Genomic DNA, 18308 nt, shown 5'->3' with positions numbered 1-18308 from the left:
TTTGAGATGGAACCCAGAGCGAAGGCAGGCAGAGTGTGGCTGCTGGTGCTGAAAAGAACCGAACAGCCTGCAGATAAACTGAAACAAGGACAAACTGGAATAATATTTGGATTCCTTTGAATTTATTCTGAGGGGAGCTACTGTTTGGGGGTTCTTAATCTGGTCCTCTCCATCTTCACCCACTGAGCGATGAGGTCTGCTTCAGTCTTCCTGGCTTTGATCACCGACTCTGGATCAGCATCATTTGACCCCCTGAGAACAAACAAACAAGGAAGGGTCTGTTTGTTTATCACCTGCAACAGGAACCTTTAGGTCCTCGGAATGGACGCGTGTCTACCTCAGGTCCAGATGATGAGCTCCTCCAGGAATGTTGACAGCTATCAAGGACGAGCTCAGCGACTTGCGCACCTGCGAGATAAAGGTGGAGCTCAGGCGGACGCGTTAATAACAGGCGGTCTCCTATGATGTGGTCTCACCCCTCCGTTGGCCCACGGGTCCAGATCACCGTTGGAGAAGATGATGTTGCTGGCAGCCGAGAGAGCTGAACACGTGGACAGACGAGAAGAACAGGAGAGAGACACCAGGATGAGAAGGACGAGCCAGAGAGGGAGGAGGGAAGTGAGCGAGGATCGGCCGTTTCTGTCGGCCTGCAGCTAGCCTGATGCTAACGGCTAGCTGCTGCTGTTCCAGCTGTGAGCTCTTCGTGGCGTTTGCTGCTCACCGTCGCCCCAGAACTGGGTTTGGAGCCAGCGTGGTCGGGGGAGCACGGCCCAGCGTTTGGAGCAGTAGATGTTGCGCTCCGTCTCCCCGAAGGTCATGGGAGGAAACATGTCCGTCTCGTTGTTGCTGTCGTAGCACAGGTTAATCTCCGTGCAGGCCTGGAAGCAGCGCAGAGCACATCTGGAAGGGCTGATCCATCAGGCGGCTCTGTTGCTATGGTGACGCCATACACTCACCTGGTAGTCCCAGGCCAGGCTGTTGGAACCCAGGCCACAGCCAGTGGGATCAGCACACTGCACGTACAGGCTGTATAGGTCAAAGCAGCCCAGCGCTCCGGTGGAGTTATAGACGATCCCTGCGGGGCAGAACCAGGTCCAGCTCGGCTTAGGCAGCTAGCATGTGTTAGCAAGGTTTCTGGAGCCAAGCTGGGAGGACAGACTTACCCGCAGTGTCTCTCAGGTTCTCGAGGAGCCCAGAAGCTCTCAGCATGGTCTCACAGGCCACCTGGAGAAGACGGGTCACACCTGTACCATGAGCGGGCCCGGATTCACTGTCAGTCTAGTGGTGTTTTTATTACAATTCTATCTATTTCTGCATAATTAGACCAAATTTGAGTTTGTTTGTAGTCCCCCACACGTTCAACCGTCCTCTGTGGTCCCGTCTGTCAGCCGGACTGTGGACCGTCTCCGTACCTTGACGGGGTTAGCAGGCATGTTGCCCATGAAGTGAGTGCTGTACGGATAATCCAACATGGCCATCAGGGTGAAGGCGTTCCTCAGGAGGCCGTTCAGCTGGTAGATGTCCTCAGGAGATGATGGAGGCTTGCACAGCGACAGTTTCTCCTGGATACGACGGTAATCTGGCAACAGTAACGAGAGCACTGATGTTTGTTAGGGTTAGGGTTAGGGTTTGTTGATGAGAAAGCTCTGCTGGCGTCCTGACCAGAAACTCTTCCCTACAGCCTGAAATGGATCCACTGCCTGACCGCTGCCTGCTTCACTGCAGAGAAGCTACATGAGGAAATCGCTTATGGTCACCATGGAGACAGGTCCACCCAGGAGACAGGTCCACCCAGGAGACAGGTCCACCCAGGAGACAGGTCCACCCAGGAGACAGGTCCATCCAGGAGACAGGTCCACCCAGGAGACAGGTCCACCCAGGGGACAGGACACCCCGACACAAACGGGGCAGTGAAAGAACGTGTCTGACACCTGCATGCTGTCCTGGGACGCCCCCCAGGAGGTTTTTACAGTGGACCACAGCCAACGGCACATTTAGGCCACACCCCTTTAATGATGCAAATGACCACCAACAACTAAACCCCCTATCAACTACTGCCAACCACTACCAGCCACTACCAACCATTACCAACCACTACAGCCACTACCACCCATTACTAGCCACTACCAACCATTACCAACCATTACCAGCCACTACCACCCATTACTAGCCACTACCAACCACTACCAGCCACTACCAACCACTACAGCCACTACCACCCATTACTAGCCACTACCAACCATTACCAACCACTACAGCCACTACCACCCATTACTAGCCACTACCAAACCATTACCAACCACTACAGCCATTACCAACCATTACCAACCACTACAGCCACTACCAACCATTACCAACCACTACAGCCATTACCAACCATTACCAGCCACTACCAACCATTACCAACCACTACCAACCATTACCAACCACTACAGCCATTACCAACCATTACCAGCCACTACCAACCATTACCAACCACTACAGCCACTACCAAGCATTACCAACCACTACAGCCACTACCACCCATTACTAGCCCACTACCAACCATTACCCAACCACTACAGCCACTACCACCCATTACTAGCCACTACAACCATTACCAACCATTACCAACCACTACAGCCACTACCAACCATTACTAGCCACTACCAACCATTACCAACCACTACAGCCACTACCACCATTACTAGCCACTACCAACCATTACCAACCACTACAGCCACTACCACCCCATTACTGCCACTACAACCATTACCAACCACTACAGCCACTACCAACCATTACCAACCACTACAGCCACTACCACCCATTGCTAGCCACTACCAACCACGACCAACCATTATCAACCACTACAGCCACTACCAACCCATTACTAGCCACTACCAACCATTACCAACCACTACAGCCACTACCAACCATTACCAACCACTACAGCCACTACCACCCATTGCTAGCCACTACCAACCACGACCAACCATTATCAACCACTACAGCCACTACCAACCATTACCAACCACTACAGCCACTACCACCCATTGCTAGCCACTACCAACCACGACCAACCATTACCAACCACTACAGCCACTACCACCCATTGCTAGCCACTACCAACCATTATCAACCATTACCAACCACTACAGCCACTACCAACCATTACCCAACCACTACAGCCACTACCAACCATTACCAACCACTACAGCCACTACCACCCATTGCTAGCCACTACCAACCATTATCAACCATTACTAGCCACTACCAACCATTACCAACCACTACAGCCACTACCACCTATTGCTAGCCACTACCAACCATTATCAACCACTACCAACCACTACCAGCCACTACCAACCATTACCAACCACTACAGTCACTACCACCCATTGCTAGCCACTACCAACCACTACCAACCATTATCAACCATTACTAGCCACTACCAACCATTACCAACCACTACCACCCATTGCTAGCCACTACCAACCACTACCAACCATTATCAACCATTACTAGCCACTACCAACCATTACCAACCACTACAGCCACTACCACCCATTGCTAGCCACTACCAACCATTATCAACCATTACTAGCCACTACCAACCATTACCAACCACTACAGCCACTACCACCCATTGCTAGCCACTACCAACCACTAGCAACCATTATCAACCATTACTAGCCACTACCAACTAGCAACAGCAACAGCAAATCAGCATATAAAACTCAGGGATTCAATCAGAGATGAAGAAACATGTTGGATAAGAGTTGATGCATCTGAAAATGCTGTGTGCGTGTGTGTGTGTGTGTGTGTGTGTGTGTGTGTGTGTGTGTGTGTGTGTGTGTGTGTGTGTGTGCGTGCGTGCGTGCACCTTGGTTTTCAGCTAATTCTTTAAGCTGATGGAAAGCTCCTCTTACAGCATCTTTGCATCGTGGGGCCAAACGCTCATAGTCCTGAAAGAGATGCTTCAAGTCTGAATAATCAGATAATACGCAGGCAGAGAGACAGACAGGCAGGCAGAGAGACAGGCAGGCAGAGAGACAGACAGGCAGGCAGAGAGACAGACAGGCAGGCAGAGAGACAGGCAGGCAGAGAGACAGACAGGCAGAGAGACAGGCAGGCAGAGAGAGAGACAGGCAGGCAGAGAGACAGACAGGCAGAGAGACAGACAGGCAGGCAGAGAGACAGACAGGCAGAGAGAGAGACAGGCAGGCAGAGAGACAGACAGGCAGGCAGAGAGAGACAGGCAGGCAGAGAGACAGGCAGGCAGAGAGACAGACAGGCAGAGAGAGAGACAGACAGGCAGAGAGAGACAGGCAGAGAGAGAGACAGACAGGCAGGCAGAGAGAGACAGACAGGCAGGCAGAGAGAGACAGACAGGCAGGCAGAGAGAGACAGGCAGGCAGAGATAGACAGGCAGGCAGAGAGACAGGCAGGCAGAGAGACAGGCCAGGCAGGCAGAGAGACAGGCAGGCAGGCAGAGAGACAGGCAGGCAGGCAGAGAGATAGACAGGCAGAGAGACAGGCAGAGAGAGACAGGCAGAGAGATCGACAGACAGACAGGCAGAGATAGACAGACAGGCAGAGAGAGACAGGCAGGCAGAGAGACAGACAGGCAGAGAGAGACAGGCAGACAGGCAGAGAGAGACAGACAGGCAGAGAGAGACAGGCAGGCAGAGAGACAGGCAGGCAGAGAGAGACAGGCAGGCAGAGAGACAGACAGGCAGGCAGAGAGAGACAGGCAGGCAGAGAGACAGACAGGACTTACAGCTGTAACATCTCTGAAGAACTGTGAGGGATCTCCCAGTCCAGCGGTGCTCAGAATGGGGGCACTGGCAGCCAGAGCTCCGGCCACCATGTTGGGATACCTGAGCCTCATGTAGACGGAGAGCATGCCGCCATAGCTGTAGGGGACACCACAGGGTCAGTTCACCCGGAATTACTGTAGTGGAGATGTTCCAGGGTCAGTTCTCCTGGAATTGCTATAGTGGAGATGTTCCAGGGTCAGTTCACCCGGAATTACTGTAGTGGAGATGTTCCAGGGTCAGTTCTCCTGGAATTACTATAGGTGGAGATGTTCCAGGGTCAGTTCTCCTGGAATTACTATAGTGGAGATGTTCCAGGGTCAGTTCTCCTGGAATTACTATAGGTGGAGATGTTCCAGGGTCAGTTCTCCTGGAATTACTATAGTGGAGATGTTCCAGGGTCAGTTCTCCTGGAATTACTGTAGTGGAGATGTTCCAGGGTCAGTTCTCCTGGAATTACTGTAGTGGAGATGTTCCAGGGTCAGTTCTCCTGGAATTACTATAGTGGAGATGTTCCAGGGTCAGTTCTCCTGGAATTACTATAGTGGAGATGTTCCCAGGGTCAGTTCGCCTGGAATTACTATAGTGGAGATGTTTCCAGGGTCAGTTCTCCTGGAATTACTATAGTGGAGATGTTCCAGGGTCAGTTCTCCTGGAATTACTGTAGTGGAGATGTTCCAGGGTCAGTTCACCTGGAATTACTATAGTGGAGATGTTCCAGGGTCAGTTCACCTGGAATTACTATAGGTGGAGATGTTCCAGGGTCAGTTCACCTGGAATTACTATAGTGGAGATGTTCCAGGGTCAGTTCACCTGGAATTACTGTAGTGGAGATGTTCCAGGGTCAGTTCACCTGGAATTACTATAGTGGAGATGTTCCAGGGTCAGTTCACCTAGAATTACTATATTGGAGATGTTCCAGGGTCAGTTCACCTGGAATTACTATATTGGAGATGTTCCAGGGTCAGTTCTCCTGGAATTACTATAGGTGGAGATGTTTCCAGGGTCAGTTCACCTGGAATTACTATAGTGGAGATGTTCCAGGGTCAGTTCTCCTGGAATTACTATAGTGGAGATGTTCCAGGGTCAGTTCTCCTGGAATTACTATAGTGGAGATGTTCCAGGGTCAGTTCACCTGGAATTACTATAGTGGAGATGTTCCAGGGTCAGTTCTCCTGGAATTACTATAGGTGGAGATGTTCCAGGGTCAGTTCACCTGGAATTACTATAGTGGAGATGTTCCAGGGTCAGTTCTCCTGGAATTACTATAGTGGGAGATGTTCCAGGGTCAGTTCACCTGGAATTACTATAGTGGAGATGTTCCAGGGTCAGTTCACCTGGAATTACTATAGTGGAGATGTTCCAGGGTCAGTTCACCTGGAATTACTATAGTGGAGATGTTCCAGGGTCAGTTCACCTGGAATTACTATAGTGGAGATGTTCCAGGGTCAGTTCTCCTGGAATTACTATAGGTGGAGATGTTCCAGGGTCAGTTCTCCTGGAATTACTATAGTGGAGATGTTCCAGGGTCAGTTCTCCTGGAATTACTATAGGTGGAGATGTTCCAGGGTCAGTTCACCTGGAATTACTATAGTGGAGATGTTCCAGGGTCAGTTCACCTGGAATTACTATAGTGGAGATGTTCCAGGGTTGTTCTCCAAGTTTCTGCTGATTTAAACCAGAGTAACTAACCCTAACCCGAAGTAAGTAAAGTTAGACTCTGACAGTGGTCCAGGTCAGAGGGTCTACGTGGTGGAAACCACTGTAATGCCAGTGGGGGGGGGGGGTTAAAGGTGGCGGTTGCCGTGGCTCCTACCTGCCCCCGAACACGATGACGGGGCAGCGCGTGGCTCCTACCTGCCCCCCTGTCAGCGTGTGGCTCCCTACCTGCCCCCCTGTCAGCGCGTGGCTCCTACCTGCCCCCCTGTCAGAGTGTGGCTCCTACCTGCCCCCCCGTCAGCGCGTGGCTCCTACCTGCCCCCCCCCCGTCAGCACGTGGCTCCTACCTGCCCCCGAACACGATGACGGGGCAGCGTGTGGCTCCTACCTGCCCCCCTGTCAGCGCGTGGCTCCTACCTGCCCCCCCGTCAGCGTGTGGCTCCTACCTGCCCCCCTGTCAGCGCGTGGCTCCTACCTGCCCCCCCGTCAGCGCGTGGCTCCTACCTGCCCCCCCGTCAGCGCGTGGCTCCTACCTGCCCCCCCGTCAGCGTGTGGCTCCTACCTGCCCCCGAACACGATGACGGGGCAGCGCGTGGCTGCCAGCTGCCCCCGGAGGGCAGAGATGAGGAGGGCGTAGTCCGCCAGCGCCTGCTCCACCGTCAGCAGACCCACCTCGGGGACGTTGAAGGACTGGAGGCCGAAGGGCAGAGACTTGCCGTAGTACCTCTGGATAAGGGACAGCAGCAGCGTTCATCATCTCCACACCAAACCCCCCAGGCCTGGAGGCCAGCGAGCTAGCAGAGCTACTAGCAGAGCTACTAGCAGCGAGCTACTAGCAGCGAGCTACTAGCGCGCTGCTAGTAGCTCGCTGCTAGGCAGCACCATCCACTTCCTGTCTCGTGACATGAGGTGCGCGTGGGTTCCTACGTGTTCGGCGAAGACGACCAAGGCCCCCTGCTGTGCTGCCAGCTCTGTGATGAAGCCAGAGTTGAGTGCAAAGTCCCAGATGTCTCCTTCGTTGCCGGTGTAGAAGAAGAGCGGACCGTGGCCCTTCAGCCAGTACCGATCTGAAAGCAGAGGACAGAACCGGCAGGTGGTCTCGGGCTCCCTGACCGGGGCGGGTCCTCACCTGTGATCAGGTACCGCTGGTTGAAGGTGCGGTTCCCCTGGCTGTTGAAGTTGAAGTGGTCCAGAGTCTGAGGGAAGTACTTCTCCGTGAAGGGGGAGGTCCTCCGGAGCTCCTCCCGCTCTCCTGGCTGCACAGACACGCCACAGTCATCTCTGGGTTCCGACCCGGAAACCCACGTGACTCACCTGCCACTTCATGAGAAACTGGAGCAAATCTTCCACCCACAATTTGCATGATCCGGACTTTATCAACTTTATTTATTTAGTTCAACTGATTTCAGGGATTTGTTTAGCTTTAATGTGATGCGGTAATATCGAACCAAGGCGTTCGAACAGGCTTTCCCTCAAACAGAACCCGGTTAACAGAACCCGGTTAAACAGAACCCGGTTAAACAGAGCCGGTTAAACAGAGCCCGGTTAAACGGAACCCGGTTAACAGAACCCGGTTAAACGGAACCCGTTTAAACAGAACCAGTTTAAACAGAACCCGGTTAACAGAACCCGTTTAAACAGAACCCGGTTAAACGGAACCCGGTTAACAGAACCCGGTTAAACAGAGCCCGTTTAAACAGAACCCGGTTAACAGAACCCGGTTAAACAGAACCCGGTTAAACGGAACCCGGTTAAACGGAACCCGGTTAAACAGAAACCTTTACCTGGAGGAAGAGGCGCGACAGGCCGTGTGACCCTCCGGCACAAAAGCACGGTTAGTGATAAAATCCAGAACCAGCACATTTTAATTCATGACAAACAAGGAAAAACCGCCTCGGGGACAACCAGCTCAGCGGCCTTTAGTGCGCATGCGCACGCGTTGGCCGGTCACATGACCTCTGTTTTCATTTATGCTGCGTTTAAAGACTCCTCGTACAGCTGCCTTCCGCTGAAGGACACGTGTGTTTACAGGGGCTGGTCCCTCCCGTGGAACCGACACTGTTTCCTCCGTGACTGGTCGGTTGTTTCCTCCGTGACCGGTCGGTTGTTTCCTCCGTGACCGGTCGGTTGTTTCCTCCGTGACCGGTCGGTTGTTTCCCTCGTGACTGGTCGGTTGTTTCCTCCGTGACCGGTCGGTTGTTTCCTCCGTGACTGGTCGGTTGTTTCCTCCGTGACCGGTTGGTTTTAGAGCTGCAGAAGTCTAAAATCTTTATTTGTATTTACAAAAAACAGATACGCATCAAATTGTACTTTCTGAGCTCTTATCTGTTGTCTGGACAGACGATTCTGCGGTTTAGACTAAGTGTGTTGTTCTCTCTCCCCCTCTCTCTCCCCCTCTCTCTCTCCCCCTCTCTCTCCTACCTCTCTCTCCCCCTCTCTATCCCTCCATCTCTCCCCCCCTCTCTCTCCTCCATCTCTCTCTCTCTCCCTCTCTCTCCCCCTCTCTCTCCTACCTCTCTCTCCCCCTCTCTATCCCTCCATCTCTCCCCCCTCTCTCTCCCTCCATCTCTCTCTCCCCCTCTCTCTCCCCTCTCTCTCCCTCCCTCTCTCTCTCCCCCTCTCTCTCCTACCTCTCTCCCCCTCTTTCTCCCCCTCTCTCTCCCTCCCCTCTCTCTCCTATCTCTCTCACCCTCTTTCTCCCCCTCTCTCTCCCCCTCTCTCTCCTACCTCTCTCTCCCCTCTTTCTCCCCCTCTCTCTCCCCCTCTCTCTCTCTCCTCCTCTCTCCCCCTCTCTCTCCCTCCATCTCTCTCCCCCTTCTCCCCTCTCTCCTCCTACCTCTCTCTCCCCCCTCTCTCTCCTACCTCTCTCTCCCCCCTCTTTCTCCCCCTCTCTCCCCCTCTCTCCTACCTTTCTCCCCCTCTCTCCCCCTCTCTCTCCCTCCATCTCTCTCTCCTCCTCTCCCTCTCTCTCTCTCCTCCTCCCCCCCCCCTCTCTCTCCCTCCATCTCTCTCTCCTCTCCCCCCTCTCTCTCTCTCCTCCTCTCCCCCTCTCTCTCTCCTCCTCTCCCCCTCTCTCTCCTACCTCTCCCTCCCCCAGGTGAGCTGACCTGGGGGAGGGGGATGGTGCTGAACAGTGTGGACCGGATGTTCCCTCTGTGGCAGGTAGGGGGCGGTCAAGGACGACTGGAGGAAATTAGTTTGAGTTGCTCCATGGACGATGGGAGGGACTTTCATATCAGAAGGGAGGAAAGAATTTTATGGGTGAGAGAATGTTGATCTCCTTTAGCAGGAATGGTCCAATAAAGTGTGTGTGTGTATGTGTGTGTGTGTGTGTGCGGGGGGGAGCGGGCAGGACTCAGAACGTTTCCTGGTTGTAAACAGGAGGTGCTGCCAGGACAGACCTGTGTTTACCTTTGGGTCACTTCCTTACTGTCACAGCAACGGTGGGTTCAAAGGTCAAAACCCTGTAGTTAAACCTGAAGGGTTGAAGGTTTCACCTGTGGATCTGAAGGTTTCACCTGTGGATCTGAAGGTTTCACCTGTGGATCTGAGTGTTTCACCTGTGGATCTGAGTGTTTCACCTGTGGATCTGAAGGTTTCACCTGTGGATCTGGATGTTTCACCTGTGGATCTGAGTGTTTCACCTGTGGATCTGAAGGTTTCACCTGTGGATCTGGATGTTTCACCTGTGGATCTGAGTGTTTCACCTGTGGATCTGAGTGTTTCACCTGTGGATCTGAAGGTTTCACCTGTGGATCTGGATGTTTCACCTGTGGATCTGAGTGTTTCACCTGTGGATCTGAAGGTTTCACCTGTGGATCTGGATGTTTCACCTGTGGATCTGGATGTTTCACCTGTGGATCTGAATGTTTCACCTGTGAATCTGAAGGTTTCACCTGTGGATCTGAATGTTTCACCTGTGAATCTGAAGGTTTCACCTGTGGATCTGAATGTTTCACCTGTGGATCTGAGTGTTTCACCTGTGGATCTGAGTGTTTCACCTGTGGATCTGAGTGTTTCACCCGTGGATCTGAAGGTTTCACCCGTGGATCTGAGTGTTTCACCCGTGGATCTGAGTGTTTCACCCGTGGATCTGAAGGTTTCACCCGTGGATCTGAGTGTTTCACCCGTGGATCTGAGTGTTTCACCTGTGGATCTGAGTGTTTCACCTGTGGATCTGAATGTTTCACCTGTGAATCTGAAGGTTTCACCTGTGGATCTGAATGTTTCACCTGTGGATCTGAGTGTTTCACCTGTGGATCTGAGTGTTTCACCTGTGGATCTGAGTGTTTCACCCGTGGATCTGAAGGTTTCACCCGTGGATCTGAGTGTTTCACCCGTGGATCTGAGTGTTTCACCCGTGGATCTGAAGGTTTCACCCGTGGATCTGAGTGTTTCACCTGTGGATCTGAGTGTTTCACCTGCTAACCTCAGCAACGCCCTGTGTTGGTGTCATAAAGCAACTTTGTTGCATTCAGGAGGACTTTAACGTCCCCGTTCTGTCCTCAGCCAGAACAGGTTTCCTGCTGCTCTGTGTGACTCACAGGCTTTAATCTCTGTCACCTCACTGGCTGCTGGATTCCTGAGCTAGTGTGCACGTGTGTGTGTGCGCGCGCGTGTGTGTGTGCGCGCGTGTGTGTGCGTGTGTGTGCGCGCGTGTGTGTGTGTGTGTGTGTGTGTGTGTGTGTGTCCGGGGAATGTGGATGAGAACTTCCTTGTAGCAACAGGGTGGAGACACCTGAGGAGGCAGGTTCCCAGCCTCATTTCCAGGCTGAACCGGTTCAGGAACGGCTGATTCGGGTCCCCGCAGCAAGTGAAACGTCTGAGAGAAGTCAGAGGTAAGACACGGACCCAAGGGTTCTGGTTTCTGTTCTGTCACCTGACCCGTTTATGTCTCTGCACAAGGAAGTGTCCCAAAGGGGGACAGTTTTCCTACGGGTGTTCTTCCTGATTTCATTTTTCCTGAATGTCTGGATGAATCAGAACCTGTCTGAAGACCCTCTCTGGGAGGGGTTCTGCTTTGATCCAGGCTCAGACATGGAGACCAGGCGTCCTCTGGGCTCCTGGGTTCTGCTCCGTCCGTCCTCTGACTGTCTCTGTCCTGCAGGATGCTCTACACAGAGTTACTGCAGCTGTGGGATGAAGCGGTTCAGGCGGTGGATGTCAGGGACTGGCCCAGAGCGCTGGCTAAGCTGGAGCAGATCGCAGAACCCACGTCCCGGACCCTGTTCAACACTGCCTCGGCTCATCTGGCTCTGGGTCACCTGGATCCGGCCCTGAAGGTCAGACTCCCGTCTAGCTGCTGTGTTCCTCAGGGCTCCAAAGGGGGACGAGTGAGGGCCACGTTCCCTGTGTTCCTTTCCTGCCTTTGCTCGAATGGTTCTGTTCCTCTTGGGTCCAGCACATGGACCCAAGAGGAACAGAACCGTGCCGTGATCCTCACCGTGAGTGGGACACGATCCCGGACTATTTGCTGTCTTGTGTATCATCCAGGCTTTGGATCTGACCCTGGCCAAGGATGAACGTCTGGCTGTTGGGTTCTTCCAAAGAGCCGCCGTGTTGATGCAGATGAACAGGTACAACCTGTTGGTGCACCCCCCCCCCCCCCCACACACACACCTACACACACACACACACACACACCTACACACACACACACACACACACCTACACACACACACACACACACACACACACCACACACACACACACACACACACACCTAAACGAGATGACCCATAAATGCTCCTCTGCAGGCTGGAGGAGGCTCTGTCCGACTGCATCTGGGCCCAGAAGCACATGAGGGGGAACCCCCTGATCGACTACAGGCAGCTGGGGCTCCGCTTCAAGCTCTCCAGCTGGCAGGTCCGACATTCCGCCCCTCTCCTACCCCCCCCCAGAGATAAGAACTGTTCCCCCCTGCCCCACATCACCTGCACACACCTGCCCGCTAACAAAGGCCCATTGATGGGTCGGTCCAGCAGCAGGTATCAGGGCTCGGTGACCGGACTGGTTCTAGCTGACCCGCTCCTGAGTCTGGGTCAGGACCGTCGGCCGCTGCCCTGTATGGTAGCGTCAGGAACGATCAGTCGTTCCGTGACACACCTGTGGAGAGTTTTGGTGAAAGGTTCAGGTCCATAATGTGGTTTCTCCAGCTCTTAAAGACCACTTTGTGGTTCTTTTGGACTCAAGCCTGAAGTCCCACTCAAATCCAGAACTGCTGGTTGATGAATGTGTGTGTGCAGCTGTAACGTCACGCTCTTCTGATGTGTGTGCAGGTGTTACACAACGCAGCAGCGGTGTACTGTCGGATGGGTCAGTGGGAGAGAGCCACACAGGTTCTGCTGTCTGTGTCTGAGGACAGAGGTGGACCACGGATCATCCCCATAGACCTGGCTCTGGAGAAGACCCTGGTGGGGCTGACACGGCAGAGCAGGCGCACGCGCGCACACACACACACAGAGACACACAGAGACACACACACACACACAGACACGCGCACACACGCACGCACACACACACACACACACACACACGCACACCACACACCACACACACACACACAGACAGACACACCACACACACACCACACACCACACACACAGACAGACACACCACACACACACCACACACCACACACAGACAGACACACCACACACACACCACACACCACACACACACACACACCACACACAGACACACACACACACACCACACGCACACACACAGCTACACTAACCAGCAACCTCTGACTGATTCCCAACCTGTGATCAATAACAGAAGAAGGAGGCCATCCCTCCCCTCCTGGTCCCGGAAGCTGTGGTGTTCCGGCCCCGGAAACAGGACGTGGAGCAGCTGACGAAAAGAGATTTCCTGGGCAAAGCCAAGGTACAGCGCCCCCTGGTGGCGTCTCCAGAATATTACATCTGTAAGCTCTGCTCCTCAGCTTCACTGGTGTCGCCTCTCACAACCGTGTGTGTGTGTGTGTGTGTGTGTGTGTGTGTGTGTGTGTGTGTGTGTGTGTGTGTGTGTGTGTGTGTGTGTGTCTGCAGGTGATTACCTCAATAATCCCCAACGATGATTTCGGAGGATTTGAGCCTCTGAGGCTGCAGGTAGGTCTATCAGAAGGTTGAGAGGGAACAGCCAGTAACCAGTCAGTAACCAGTCAGGTGGGGAGGGAACAGCCAGTAACCAGTCAGTAACCAGTCAGGTGGGGAGGGAACAGCCAGTAACCAGTCAGTGACCAGTCAGGTGGGGAGGGAACAGCCAGTAACCAGTCAGTAACCAGTCAGGTGGGGAGGGAACAGCCAGTAACCAGTCAGTGACCAGTCAGGTGGGGAGGGAACAGCCAGTAACCAGTCAGTAACCAGTCAGGTGGGGAGGGACCAGTCAGTAACTGTCAGGTGGGGAGGGAACAGTCAGTAACCAGTCAGGTGGGGAGGGAACAGTCAGTAACTGTGTCAGGTGGGGAGGGAACAGTCAGTAACCAGTCAGTAACCAGTCAGGTGGGGAGGGAACAGTCAGTAACCAGTCAGTAACCAGTCAGGTGGGGAGGGAACAGTCAGTAACTGTGTCAGGTGGGGAGGGAACAGTCAGTAACCAGTCAGTAACCAGCCAGTAACTGTGTCAGGTGGGGAGGGACCAGTCAGTAACTGTGCCAGGTGGGGAGGGAACAGTCAGTAACCAGCCAGTAACCAGCCAGTAACTGTGCCAGGTGGGGAGGGACCAGTCAGTAACTGTGCCAGGTGGGGAGGGAACAGTCAGTAACCAGTCAGTAACCAGTCAGGTGGGGAGGGAACAGTCAGTAACTGTGTCAGGTGGGGAGGGAACAGTCAGTAACCAGTCAGTAACCAGCCAGTAACTGTGTCAGGTGGGGAGGGACCAGTCAGTAACTGTGCCAGGTGGGGAGGGAACAGTCAGTAACCAGTCAGTAACCAGCCAGTAACTGTGTCAGGTGGGGAGGGACCAGTCAGTAACTGTGCCAGGTGGGGAGGGAACAGTCAGTAACCAGTCAGTAACCAGTCAGTAACCAGTCAGGTGGGGAGGGAACAGTCAGTAACTGTCAGGTGGGGAGGGAACAGTCAGTAACCAGCCAGTAACCAGCCAGTAACTGTCCTCCACAGAAACCCGGCTTCTACGAGCCCCGACTGGATGCTTCCAGGTAGGTTTGTCCCATCACACACCTGGACTCTGGCCCCTCCCCTCTGGGGTGATTGACAGGTGTGTGTGTGCTCACCTGTCAGGGACTCTCGCTACATGCGTGTGAGGACTCCGTTCATGGCCCAGGGGCCGGGGCAGCTGACCGTGCCGGGGGGGGCCACGGTCTTCCTGTTTGGTGAGGAGGACAGGGACGGCATGGCCACGGTCATATTTGATGGACAGGTGAGGAGCTTCCTGGTTCCTGTGTGATGTCATCAAGGTGTTCATCACCTGGGCTGTTTGGGAGCTGAGGAGGTTTGTGTCTTCCAGAGGGGGCTGCTGCCTGTTTCACTGCTCCAACCTGCAGACCTCAAGGTGTCCAAGGGCAAGAACAAGGATGTAAAGTATACCTGGCTGGACACCAAGCGTTTCCATGGCAACACTCTCAAGGGTCCCAGCCCTAACCTGTGTGCTTCCTGTTTCAGAGTGTTCCCAGTGGGATCCCTCTGCCCCCTGAACTCAGGCCACCAGCTCGCCCCAGGAGCCACCCCAGTGTTGCCGCCCCCTCTCAAGGTCGCCCTCCTGTCTGTGCTGTTCTCCTGTCTGTGCTGTTCTGTTGGTCAGGTGGCACCAGTGCAGCTCACCTGCTGGACTGATGAGGCCAGCAGGTGAGCTGGGTCTGGTCTTGGACCTCTGCAGCTCCAAGCTCAGCGGTCTCCAGCTGCAGCTTGGAGCTGTTGAAGCGTCTGTATTCAAGAGGCGGACTGCCCACAGACGGGCAACAGCCTGGTCGTGTCAGTCGTGCTACCAGGGCGCTGGACTGAAGTCACCTGTTCCTCTCGTTTGGATGGTTCTAATCACCTGTTCCTCTCGTTCGGATGGTTCTAATCACCTGTTCCTCTCGTTCGGATGGTTCTAATCACCTGTTCCTCTCGTTCGGATGGTTCTAATCACCTGTTCCTCTCGTTCGGATGGTTCTAATCACCTGTTCCTCTCGTTCGGATGGTTCTAATCACCTGTTCCTCTCGTTTGGATGGTTCTAATCACCTGTTCCTCTCGTTCGGATGGTTCTAATCACCTGTTCCTCTCGTTTGGATGGTTCTAATCACCTGTTCCTCTCGTTTGGATGGTTCTAATCACCTGTTCCTCTCGTTTGGATGGTTCTAATGTCACAACCTTCAGTAATTCACCTGTTCCTCTCGTTTCTGTGTCTAGAACTGGGGTGTGAGAACACACCTGTGTCCGATTAAACTGGGGTGTGAGAACACACCTGTGTCCGATTAAACTGGGGTGTGAGAACACACCTGTGTCCGATTAAACTGGGGTGTGAGAACACACCTGTGTCCGATTAAACTGGGGTGTGAGAACACACCTGTGTCAGATTTTGTTGTAGTTCTGATTGAATGAAGCAGTACCGGAGCAGCGCCACCAGGTGGCGTCCTGGCCCCACCTAACCGGGTTGTTTGTCCGTGCAGGTTACGCCACCTCAGATACCCCCCCCCCATCCTACGCCTCTGCCACGGAAGCAGCCCCACGGAGGAGCGCTGCGGTGTCGCCCCCCCGCGGCCAGGTAAGACTCACCTGTGCACCCTTCACCTGGAGCCAGGAGCCATCATCCATGCTGCTGACGCTCAGCGACACACACACACACACCTTCTCCCCTCCGCCTGGTTCCAGGGTCCTGGTGGGGCAGCAGAGAGGGACTCTGTGGTGGTGAAGGTCCACTACACGTACACCCTGGCTCTGTCGGTCCCTCTGGACACGTCGGTCCATGACCTGAAGCAGCAGATCGGACAGAAACTGGGCCAGTCTGCATCTGTCCTGCGCCTCAGGTAACTCCCAGATGCTTCTGGACCGGACCTGACACACTCACTGTCCTGGTCCTGGAGCACCAATGCTCACCAACATCAACGTCCTCCTCTCTCAGACAGAAGCAGCACGGTTCCCGGGCGCTCGTGCCTGTGAATGACACGGAGGGGTCAGAGGTCACAGTGCAGGAAGTGGCCCAGGCTGGCCGAGCGACGCTGTGGTGCCAGGTGAGTCTTCCATCACCTGACTGCTGCCTCCTGAGGCAGAAGCACCTCATCTCATTCCCCTGCTGTCGTCTGACCAGACTGAAGACCCCCTGGAGAACCGGCCCATCCTGTACCAGGTGGTGGCTCTGTACGACTATGCTGCTCAAGGCCCCGAGGACCTGGAGTTCAGTGAAGGCGACACCATCGACATTCTGGGAGAAGGTGAGAGCTGGTAGAGTTACCTGATGGTGAGCGAGTGTGGTCACACACCTCCGCTGTGTCTCCTCCTAGTGAACGAGGAGTGGCTGGAAGGACACTGTGCAGGAGGTATCGGCATCTTCCCCCGGTGCTTCGCCTACAGGGAGAACTTTGCTGACACCGTCGTGTCACAGCTGTGACTCCAGACCAGAAGGTTCTTCACCAGCTTCCAGCAAGAACCACCAGATAACCTCTAACGACCTCTAATGAACCTCTAAAGACATGATGGACTGACCTGGACTGACCTGGTGTCCGGCAGAGCTGCCAGAGACCCAGAAACATCTGGCTGGAAGGTGTCTGACCCAAACCTCTCACATGTACCACGTTCTTATCAACATTCTGGATTCTGGTCTTCTAACTTCAGAATGTTCAGCTGGTGTTGTTGGTTCTGTTCCGGTGCACTAATAAATACCCAATAAGTGACTGGATGGGTGAATGTCAGTAGATGGTTAAGCAGGTCTGCTGGAGGACAGGAGGTGGGTCCATCCACCCTCGTGGAGGGGAGGAGCTCACAGGAACCTCCCAACAGCATGAGGAGGACAGGAGGTGGGTCCATCCACCCTCGTGGAGGGGAGGAGCTCACAGGAACCTCCCAACAGCATGAGGAGGACAGGAGGTGGGTCCGTCCACCCTCGTGGAGGGGAGGAGCTCACAGGAACCTGCCAACAGCATGAGGAGGACAGGAGGTGGGTCCATCCACCCTCGTGGAGGGGAGGAGCTCACAGGAACCTCCCAACAGCATGAGGAGGACAGGAGGTGGTGCTGCTGATGAGGATGAAGGTGCTGATGATGATGATGAGGGGGAGGAGGCATCTTAAGGGGAATGAGAAGAGTGGCAGCAGGGCTTTAATCCCACTGGGTGCCATCCTGGGGGGGTTGTGGGTGTGAGCTAAGTCTCAGCTTAAGTTCTTCACCGTAGGAGGACAACTTTGAGGGATCTACAAACACAATATGGTTCTAATGGGTTTTGTGGCGCAGTAAATTCCTTAAATCCCAGTGGGAAGATTCCAGCTCTCTCACCGTAACCCTTAAGGTGAGCTATAAATAACCTAGAGCCAGTAGGTTCTGACCAGGAGGACCAGGTGAGACCAGGAGGACCAGGTGAGACCAGGTGAGACCAGGAGGACCAGGTGTAGTTGTGTGAGACCACCCTATAACAGGTCCTCCAGTACGGTTCAGTTGTGGTTCATGGGTTGTGAGGATAAAGCTGGAGTTCTTCAGACCCAGACCAGTGATCCTCTGGACCAGCTCTGGTGCTGAAGGCCGAGCTGTAATCGAAGTCCAGCACCACTGGGCTGGCTCCAGGTCTGGGAGGAGCCGGCACGCCGTGGCCCAGCTCCAGGCAATTAAGGCCCAGCTTGAGTTTTCCACTGTTTTGGGTTCTTCCAGCTTCGTAGAGGCCCATTTCTCCAACAATAGAACTTCTCCAACTTCTACT

General features: G+C 54.1%; 2 protein-coding genes across 2 annotated transcripts; one reads left to right on the top strand and one right to left on the bottom strand.

The window, feature by feature from the left end:
• Window positions 1-100: 100 nt before the first annotated feature.
• dpp7 (dipeptidyl-peptidase 7) lies at window positions 101-8388 on the bottom strand. Its single transcript, XM_029829504.1, has 14 exons — window positions 8385-8388; window positions 8243-8274; window positions 7588-7714; window positions 7386-7525; window positions 7021-7184; window positions 4763-4898; window positions 3866-3947; window positions 1413-1579; window positions 1164-1224; window positions 957-1075; window positions 722-878; window positions 477-541; window positions 338-408; window positions 101-252 (listed from the first exon to the last, which is right to left on the bottom strand). The coding sequence occupies exons 1-14, from the start codon at window positions 8386-8388 to the stop codon at window positions 138-140; spliced, it is 1440 nt and encodes a 479-aa protein (XP_029685364.1). The 3' UTR covers window positions 101-137.
• On the top strand, window positions 8228-17296 carry LOC101064603 (NADPH oxidase activator 1-like). Its single transcript, XM_029829619.1, has 18 exons — window positions 8228-8695; window positions 9556-9719; window positions 11186-11296; window positions 11566-11740; window positions 11952-12034; window positions 12215-12323; window positions 12737-12871; window positions 13239-13346; window positions 13511-13570; window positions 14582-14619; window positions 14702-14840; window positions 14928-14996; window positions 15083-15170; window positions 16073-16167; window positions 16275-16429; window positions 16525-16633; window positions 16711-16834; window positions 16904-17296. Exons 2-18 carry the CDS (start codon window positions 9676-9678, stop codon window positions 17008-17010), a joined length of 1749 nt encoding a protein of 582 aa, XP_029685479.1. The 5' UTR covers window positions 8228-8695; window positions 9556-9675; the 3' UTR covers window positions 17011-17296.
• Window positions 17297-18308: the final 1012 nt, after the last annotated feature.

This window comes from Takifugu rubripes, chromosome 21 (assembly GCF_901000725.2).
Source record: "Takifugu rubripes chromosome 21, fTakRub1.2, whole genome shotgun sequence".
Taxonomy (NCBI): domain Eukaryota; kingdom Metazoa; phylum Chordata; class Actinopteri; order Tetraodontiformes; family Tetraodontidae; genus Takifugu; species Takifugu rubripes.
Note: the sequence above shows the minus strand (reverse complement) of the source record. Positions and strands in the feature narration are given on the sequence as shown.

Bases quoted from the DNA above. Each gene is read 5' to 3' on its own strand.
- LOC101064603 (XM_029829619.1), top strand. From the start codon at position 9,676: ATGGGAGGGACTTTCATATCAGAAGGGAGGAAAGAATTTTATGG. The intron at 12,324-12,736 runs GTCCGACATTCC...ATGTGTGTGCAG, and splicing joins TCAAGCTCTCCAGCTGGCAG to GTGTTACACAACGCAGCAGC. The intron at 14,620-14,701 runs GTAGGTTTGTCC...CTCACCTGTCAG, and splicing joins CCCCGACTGGATGCTTCCAG to GGACTCTCGCTACATGCGTG.
- dpp7 (XM_029829504.1), bottom strand. The intron at 7,526-7,587 runs GTGAGGACCCGC...CTCTGCTTTCAG, and splicing joins CCAGCGGTACCTGATCACAG to ATCGGTACTGGCTGAAGGGC. The intron at 1,076-1,163 runs GTAAGTCTGTCC...TCTGCCCCGCAG, and splicing joins GAACCTGAGAGACACTGCGG to GGATCGTCTATAACTCCACC.